The sequence below is a fragment of the Taeniopygia guttata genome, chromosome 9, assembly GCF_048771995.1.
Source record: "Taeniopygia guttata chromosome 9, bTaeGut7.mat, whole genome shotgun sequence".
Lineage (NCBI taxonomy): Eukaryota > Metazoa > Chordata > Aves > Passeriformes > Estrildidae > Taeniopygia > Taeniopygia guttata.
Genome location: NC_133034.1, coordinates 13,905,514 through 13,914,511, shown reverse-complemented (window position 1 = coordinate 13,914,511; position 8,998 = coordinate 13,905,514). Strand labels below are relative to the sequence as shown.

Here is an 8,998-nt window from a genome sequence, read left to right as displayed (position 1 = left end):
TTAGCGGGCAGCTGGAGCCCTTGGATTAGTTACACGAAGAGTGCTGAGGCAATGAATAATGCACAGCACTGCTCTAAACCATCTCCTTCGAGGGAAACCACACAAAATACAAACAATGACGGTGCCTGTGTTTGCAGAGAGGCCTCTCTAACTGCCTTCTGCTGAGGAAATGGGCCATGCTGCCCATTCTGCTCCAGGCAGTTCTCACTGAGACTCCACAGCTCCACTACCTGCTGAAACATCATTAATTGTTATTATTAAACCGCCTCCGTAATTACTGAACCTAATTAAATCCCAACCTCAGATTCAAAAGAGTTGGGAAAACAAATGTAGAAATGAGCACTGGAGCCAGAGACATATGCTTTAAAAATCTTAGAGTTTATTTTTCTCTCTGTGCAAATCAGAGCTACTTAACATTAATCACATTTCACAGTGCAGAGGGTAGAAGTGATTACTGTTTAGGCTGCAGTTCAGTGGGAGGGATCCTTCCAGGTCCCAAATCCCAGGAAATTGCCATGTGCAGATGATCTGGAAGAGACACAAACTGCACAGCAGTATTTCTAGCAGTTGTTACTTGTAAGACAAGCTGCCTCGACAGCATCTCCAAGGGGAGATTTCTTTCCTCCTGAAGGCATCCCAGCATTCATGGCTGCATGCAGACTCCAAGAATTTGCAGACAGTGGCATACAAAAAGTTTAAGGCACAGTTTCCAAGTCAGAGTTAGAAGACACAGATAAAGAAAGAGCAATCAATAAGCTCTTTTCACAGCCACTTAATCTCATATAAGGGAAAAGAGTGGAAGGAAAAGCTGGTCCCTAAGAGTAAGAGGCTCAGGTCCCAGCCTGGCCAGTAGCACCTGCAGCTTGCTGGCTACTCCACCAGTGGTCACCACTGGAATACAGGGAATGGGACATGGCAGGGACATGGCACTTGGAAAACATTATCTAAATCCTGCATATGGCCAACACAAGAGACCCTTCAGGACACTGGGCAAGATATATATCGGCTATCAAGAGGTAGATTGAGAAGATGATTGTGTGACATGGAGATTTCATTGTGCAATATTAAAAATAGGAAATGTGTCCCTTAAAGCATCCTTCCAGAGCTCATAGTCAGGCCACACTAGCTGCACAGTGCCCCATCACTGTCCAAATGCAGAGGATAAATGAAAAAATGATTTATAAAAGCTAACAGCATCTCCCTCACCAGCCAGAGGGAAACAGGGGGATGGCTGGACAATGTCTGTATCACAGTTGAGTAGTTCAGGCACGTAAGGTAATAGTCTGAGAAGCCAAATTTGTTTGCTACATCAGCTTAAACCCTGTCCCACAAAACTCAGCAGCAGCAGGTGGAGAGGGGCTGCTGAGATATGGCTCAGACATCACTATTAGCAGGGCTTTTCACTGGCCATCATGTGCCCAGTCTGGCACCTCCTGGCCACAGTGCTGCGAGGGAAGAACCATTTTTTTGCAGCTAGGTAATGAAGCTGTTTAGAGGCAGTGTTGCTGTTTCTCTGGAAAGAGCAGACAGTCACAGCACAGCAGACCTTCTTGGCAGTACCAGGAAAACAATGGAAGGTTGTGACTGACCCATTTTCAACCAAATGGAAAACTCTGCTTTTGTTTCCCATTTTAGTTTCTCCCTTCAAGCCATCTCATAGCAACAGCTTTGCTCTGCTATTTGCTAATAGCAAATAGTTTGTCCTTGTAAGAAAAAGCAAGAGCCCATTAATAAGCCAAATTTATCTGCTGACCTAATTACACTAGCCACATATTTGACCTATTATATTTACCTTCCTCTGCTTCCTCCATAGTTAAAAGGAAAACACCTTTAAACTTCAATCAGCACAGCCAAGAAATACAAACGACAAAAATGAGGGAAAAAAAAAAGAACCAAAAAACCATGCTGTTCTGGCATTCCACAACACACGACTTGAAGTCATGACTCAAAGTGGAAGCATATGCATCTCCAGGGGAGACAGCAGCAAGGAGTGCAGAGGTCAGCCTTAGCCTGTGTGTGAGTAGGAGCCCTGGAGGGGTGCCTGGAGGATGCTTGTTTACAGGGTGGCTCCGGGGATGTACAGCCAGTCGGCAATGGCTGTGGGCAGGTGGGTCATCACCTGCAGCCTCACCCACCAGTAGGTCTCCATGGGGTTGTAGCAGTTCTTTGGGCATGGGGACGTGAGCGCTTCAGTGATGTCATTCAAGACCAGAGACATGTCCTTCAGGCCACTGTTCACGAAGGACTTCATGGTGGCCACGTGCTGAGTGAAGTACTCGCTGCCATAGTCCTCCCGCACCGTGTCGGTGGCCCCACTCCACAGAGCCTCGGCCTGCCTGTCGATGCCGGCGGCCGTCAGGATGCCGGTGGCTGCCACGAAGTTGCTGGGCTCGATGAGGATGACGCGGACCCCCCAGCGGTACATCTCCTGCCTCAGGCAGTCGGAGAACGCTGCCACCCCAAACTTGGACACGCAGTAGCAGGAGCGCGATGGACTCACCATGCGTCCCAACATGCTCGTGATATTCACCACACGGCCTAGAGAGAAAAGATCAGGGAGAGAGGATGAGCCGCAGAAACAGCAGCCGAACATCCCAGTACAAGGGGACTTACTTGGATGATGCTGATTTCTAAAATCTGAATCCTGAATACTCATCGCATCACAGAGCTTTTCTGTCCTGCCTCAAGCAAGGCCAACCCCTGTTCTCCAGGGGATGGTGCATATGCCTACCTCTGCATCAAAGAATTTACAAAGCACACAAGATATTTCCCTCCTAATTTCCAAGCAGGGAAAGTACCATGATCTTTGAGACTGCTAGCTGTGTGTTCTCAGGAGTGTGCCTCATCCATGTATCTTGCTAGAGAAGGGCTCAAGCTGCCAGCCTAGAGTGTCATGAGCCGAAATCTCACAATTCTGTGTGATACCATACAAGTGTTCTGGTTCTTTCTGCAAGCTTGACAGCTCATCTACCTAACACACGTGTACTTTTAGACCTGAGCTGGATGGCAGAGGATGAGTAGAGATTTCTTTGCACCTGCAGTATGAGCAGCACAACTCCTTCACCAGCTGGTCAGCCACAAGTCTCTACAGTGGCCATTCCTGGGACAAACAAGAGGAGACTTGCTGCGCTGCTGCTCATGGAGCAGTGGAGAGCAATTGTCCTAATTCCTGCCAACAGCCCTGACAGCCCTCAGGCCACTGCCTCAGGGCAGTGAGAGCAGTTAGACAAGCCCTCTGTGCATGTCTCAGCCTTCATCCAAGACAAGACATGTGCACTATGGTTTCAGATACACTTACAAACCAGTCCTTGAAATTGCACCAGCTATTTTTGTAGAGAGGATTTTCACAGCCATGGAGCATAACATCCTTCTGCAGCTCAAAATTACAGCTGAGAAACAAGTGGGCAGCTCTGCTGTCTCATTCTAGACCTAAGTGTAACTTGGAGGGACTGTGAGATCCACCTGCTGACCTGATGGGTAAGATGCTTTTTGTAGTGAGATAGAGCTTGTTTAGTGGTTAATTGCTGTCTGGGAATGGCATCTGAGCAATCTTCTCAATATAGCCCCCTTTTGTCCTCACAGAACATACACCTGTACCATCATTCCCACACATGTTAAATAAAGAAGCTCTTAAGAGTTCTGCTCATACATATCTTTTTTCAATATAAAACAAAGAGTTTTATAATACCATTTTTTTTGGTAAGATATCTGAAATGGCTGTCATTGACTCCTATTTATTCTGTCACTACTTGAAGTCTCCTGTGAATGGAATGACACGAAGGGAGAAGATTCAGTTATCCAAACATGACCACTCTGTGGGCTCTGGATTATCTTGTCTATTGACATCTGCCAACACTGCACAAAGATCTCTGATATCTTGGATGTTTAAGATAGCACCTGCTGTGTAGGTGCCTGGCCTGCCCCAAGAATAGCCTGTACTACCAAATGCTTACATGTCATCCTCAGAAACCCTCCTTGGACTGCACAGGCATTCCCTCAAGTACAGCCTGGATTTCTAGCTACATCTCTTTGCTGTGCTACAAAAGCTCTGAACCTTACCACACTGCCCAGCATGTACCTTTAGCTCTGCGAATGAGGGGCAGGAAAGCTTTTGTCACCCTCACAGTGCCCCATAGGTTGACCTCTGCCACCTTCTTGTAGTTGTCTAAACTTGCAAATTCCACCTCTCCGAAAGTTGAGATGCCAGCGTTGTTCACTAGGCCCCACAGACCTGCCAACAAACACATGATTAAAGAGTGGGACAAGGAAGACTGTCACAGAGAAAACATTTTCCTTGTTCACAGTAACTTAAAACCTTAACAAAAAACTGGGGACTTTCAACGAAACAAGCTGTAGAGAAAAATCCAGCAAGGAGGTGAAATACGGTCTTCCTACACCAGGGGCTTGTTTGGATCATCAAGGAAAGTCATGGGGCCACACAAGTATTGCCTCTCGACCATCTGTACAGTCAAATGCTCTTCCAGGCCTTTATAAAGATGCATCTGGCTGACTCTCTTCTAAGCCTCCTCTTGATCACAGATTTGTCTCTACTCAGTGACTTTATAATGAATCTTGCAATTTGGAAGGGGCTAGACTTTCTCCCGCAATTAGGAGGGGAAAAAAAAAAGGAAAGAAAACAGGTATTTTTTATTTCTCAATCCCTTTCACAACTCTGGCTCACTGTTTTGGAGTGTGCATGGTATTGATCTGTACATTCATGGCCTGGTTAACAGTTGCTGTGTTTTAGTCCAAGTATTTGGTTTCCCTCACCCTAACTTTATCAGGAGTTAGCATACTTACAACCAACCCTAACAACTACTAGAATTTAAAAATTCATGTCTTTTGCACATGCAGCCTTGTCAAAATTAAGTTGACTGCACTTCCCAAGAGCTTCTGTAATGAGCCCTTTACATGTTAGGAATTAGTGGGTCAGCAAGGACTTGACCCTTCAAAGTGATTACTGCAGGACTCCCAGTGGCAAGCGTTAGTAGGGCTGAATCCATCCTTCATGCGTTTATTGAAGCATGGGACTATGCAGCTGTAAAGTGCACAAGGAACAAACAGAGGAGCTGGAACAAGACAACAGAGTTGCTCCTCATTAGATGTCCTGCCATACACCATGGTTATTTTTCACTGTGGTGGAGTCAGGGCTGGACTCCTGCGGCTGCATTAGACTCAGTTGAAGATGGGGCTCCTTTCCACTCCAGGACCTTCATTTTACCAAGAACTAACACAGGGCTAAGAAGGAGTCTTCATGTCCAGGGAGCTCCAATATTGCTATCAAAAGTACCAATGTCATGCCACCCTGTTGATAAAAGTTATCAAGCTCTCTCTCAGAAATTTTCGGGCTATTTGCCCTGCCTCTACTCCATAGCTTCCCTACTCTGATGCATGAAAGTCTTTTAACTTCCACCCTGAATTGATTCAGTCAGATAGTAACCATGTATCTTACCAAACATAGTCCTATAAGCTAATTGCAATATTCTGCCAATGTGCAATGGAATTTATCCTCCTGCTGCACTTAAAAACATCAACATGCCCTTGGCAGACTGACTCTGGGCTCTCACATGAGCTCTGGTAACCCTGCCCCATTCCCAGCTAAGGCAGTTCTCGCTGAAGGCTGTTGAACAGCTGTGTACAGCAGCCTATTCCTGCCTCACCTACTGAAGCTCCAGTTTTAGTGAGTCAAGATGACTGAAATTCACACTGATCTGCATTCAGCACAACATCTCAGCCTGAATGGGGTCCCTTTGTAATTTCAGAGTAATTTCACCACTAACAAACAACCTGCTGAGAAAATTGGCAGGGATTTATCAAAGACATAAACTGTCAATCACAAACTGACCTCTGCATAGTATTACTTACAAATTCCTGTAAATTTCTGTACAACAATTTCCCATTTCCTGAGTTGTGATGTTAGTTCTCATGAACATCCCTGAATCATTATTTGCCATAGTTTGTTGTTGGAATTCCATTGCTCGCAGATCAGGGCACGTTACAAACAGAACGAAGTGCTGAGGGGAGCCCAGTCACTGGGCTGTTTTCTGGACAGCAGTGTGTTTATTGAGCAGAGCTGTATCACTATTACATCTCCAGGATCAACAATACAATGGGAACTGCATGAGACCAAAAGCAAATGGCCACTCCTATGAAAAGAGTTCAGCCTTATGTACACAGCATAGGGAGAAGAGGTATAAAGAACTGTACAGCCCAAAACCTGTTCTGCACTAGCTCCTCTGGGGCCACATTCAGTGTGCAACCACACCTCTGTGCAAGACACCTCAGTCTCAATAGTCTCTATGTTCCAGTGCCAACTTATTGAGCACTATTTATTGGGAAGCCTCAAACCTCAGTCACACCAATGGGCCTAAAAAGAAGCCTTTGTTGCTTTGCACACGGGGCTGAGGCAAACACCTACAGGAGGAACCAGTCCAACTTGCTGATCAGGGATGCAAGACTTCTCTGTCCCTGAACACACACGGTTTCGCAAACACTGCTGCATTTACAGAAGCAACAGAGCTGCTCCCTTCCAAGCTTTCACTCAGTGGGAAAAGGCTTTTTGCAACCACTGTTGCTGGGCTCTTCAGGAAAAGCTTAAGAAGCTGTGAAAAGCATGATGAGGGCTGGGTGATTGTGTAGGAAGAAAAATCATGCAGAGAGAACATGTGTGGGATCAGAGCTTGTACATTACTCAGTTACATTTCATATGCTTGTTTTAGAAGGAAAGGTGTGCTCACGTAATTTGTGTGAAGATTAGAGCTGTTGTTATTTACTAGCTTCATACTTGCTGTGAACAAAACCAGTGCCATGGCAGATTCATCCAAGCCTCAAGATGACCAACCACCCTCAAGTCACAACCCTGAAGTCCTGAAGCCACAGATGTCAAACTTCAGTTCACCCTCCATCTGTGCCTACAGCTGCTGGCCAGCTTGCTACTGGCACAGAGGCAGCAGAAAAGCCTATGCAGGGCAAGAAGTCTCGCCTCATCACATGAAAAGAAGTCAGGTGGTGTCACATCAGGCTCTGACCGAAAACTCACATTCCACTGCCAAAGCACTTCTAAGAAGGAAAGATGGGACTCTTATTTCCCTTGACTTGCTTTGGGATCTATGAGTTGGACTAATTCTTAAGGTTACATGTGGATTAAGGTCAACTATGCCAAACCTACTCTGGATTCCACTTCACATCACCTCTGGGATGTTGCATGACAAACTGAAAACATGGATTGATCTGACTGAAGACTAATCCAGGTTTGGAGGCAGTTCAAATCTGTGCTCCAGCTCAGCACTCAGTTGTACACATACAGCAGAGGGAACAGCAGCAGCAAGCAGCCAGGGCCCATCACCTCTTCATTAGCAGGGTCACTTGCAAGGTCTGCATGAGCTAAGAGCACATGTGGCAGGAGTGCAAGGACGGGATCAAGCTCTGGCTCTTCTATGCCCTCCGCAGACATTCAAGGACAAAGACACAGACACTTGTGGGCTCGCTGCCACTCATGGCTTTTTATGGGATGTAGAGTTAAAGCCCAATCCTCCAGCCAGTCTTGGTCTTTTTCCATGTGGCTGCCACATCAATAGCAAGACAATTGTCCTCACTGACCTGGGTACAGCACGGCCTGACTGCCAGCCACACATTGTCACACGCCTTCAGGCTTGTTAAACTTCTTTTGATGGTGCACAGAGCGAAAGACCTGGTCAATGCATGGCCTGCTCTGTGAGCAAAAGATCTCTACATACCTTCTTCTGGCTCCTTCAGGGTCCTCGTCACAAAATCCACCGCCTGAGCCACCTCTTGGTCACTGCACACGTCCATCTGTAGCACTTTCATCCGGTCAGACTTCATGTTCCTCAGCTCCCTGGCTCCATCTCCATTTTCATCCTGTTCAGCAGAACAGAAGGGTGTCCCACTAAGATGGACCAAGAACAGCAATGCAGCTTGGGGCCAGGCATATTCACAAGGACAGGAAATAGAAGCTACTGACACTGCACACACAGGTGTAAACTTGGTGCACAAACATGCACCTTTCCCTCCAGCACCACTTCCAGAAGTGCATGAGTGACCCAGTGCCCTGAAGCACCACAAAGCCCACCTTGCTCTTGGCTCCTCATGATGGGTTTCACATCCCTAACATGCTGAAATATTGTGCCAGCCAGGGAGAACCATGGATGACTCTCCACTCCTCGGTCTCTGTGCTCTACAGGTAATATAACTTGTACAGAAATTGGAGTCAGATGTACAGGAATACCTGCTCAGTGAAGATCTGCTACACAGCAGCACAATTACAGACATGAGGTATGAAAGCAGATTCTGGCTAAGAAGAAATCTTTTTTGTTTGTTTGTTTTTGCACTCTATAGGCAATAAGAACTTCATGGCTCTGCTTTCCTTTCCACCCTTTTCCTTTCTTTCTCCCCATCCCACTGCTATCATTAGAGATTCTGTTACTACTGCGGTGGTTTGTTTTTGTGGTTTTTTTTGTTTTTTTTTTTAATTTAGTCAAATGTAAACAAGATTGCTGCCTAAGCCTTTGAGCCTTGCTCAGGTAGCAAATAACAAATAAAAGTGAAAAAAGCACAGATTAGCTACACAGTTCTACAGAAGGCTTGAGATTTAATTCACAAAACTATTCCCTGAATCACAAGCTCTGCCTCACTAGGGAGGAAGAAGTTATGAATTGGTGAGTCACCATGCCTGGCTGCCATTCTTCCTTTATCACTTGATACCAACTCCCACAGCACAAGGGCAAACAAGGTGAACAACCCACCCACAGTCACCTGCTCAGCAGCCTCTGCAGCCAGGCAGATATAAAAAACACATAACTGCTTAGTTTTTTATAAATATTTCAGACTATTTAATTCATATAGCATACAACATCTCATCTCCACCTTCACTCCAGTGAACAATGACACATAATGAAGGAAAAGAGCTGAAGTCCATCATAAACATGAGCAAAACAGGGCAGTTATCTTAAAAATCAATATATAGTTACACTGGCATTAT

At 45.9% G+C, this 8,998-nt stretch overlaps 1 protein-coding gene across 2 annotated transcripts in view; it reads right to left on the bottom strand.

Moving 5' to 3' along the window:
- Positions 1–357: 357 nt before the first annotated feature.
- LOC100232689 (D-beta-hydroxybutyrate dehydrogenase, mitochondrial) overlaps positions 358–8,998 on the bottom strand; it is a 17,040-nt gene continuing 8,399 nt past the window's right edge. The window contains exons 3-5 of one of the 2 annotated variants that reach the window (XM_030280914.4): positions 7,737–7,878; positions 4,079–4,231; positions 358–2,538 (exon numbers count right to left, since the gene is read on the bottom strand). In XM_030280914.4, the coding sequence (XP_030136774.4) occupies positions 2,057–2,538; positions 4,079–4,231; positions 7,737–7,878 (777 nt within the window). In that variant the 3' untranslated portion in view covers positions 358–2,056. The remainder of the gene's footprint in view (positions 2,539–4,078; positions 4,232–7,736; positions 7,879–8,998) is intronic. The other variant, XM_030280915.4, reaches the window with a different exon arrangement.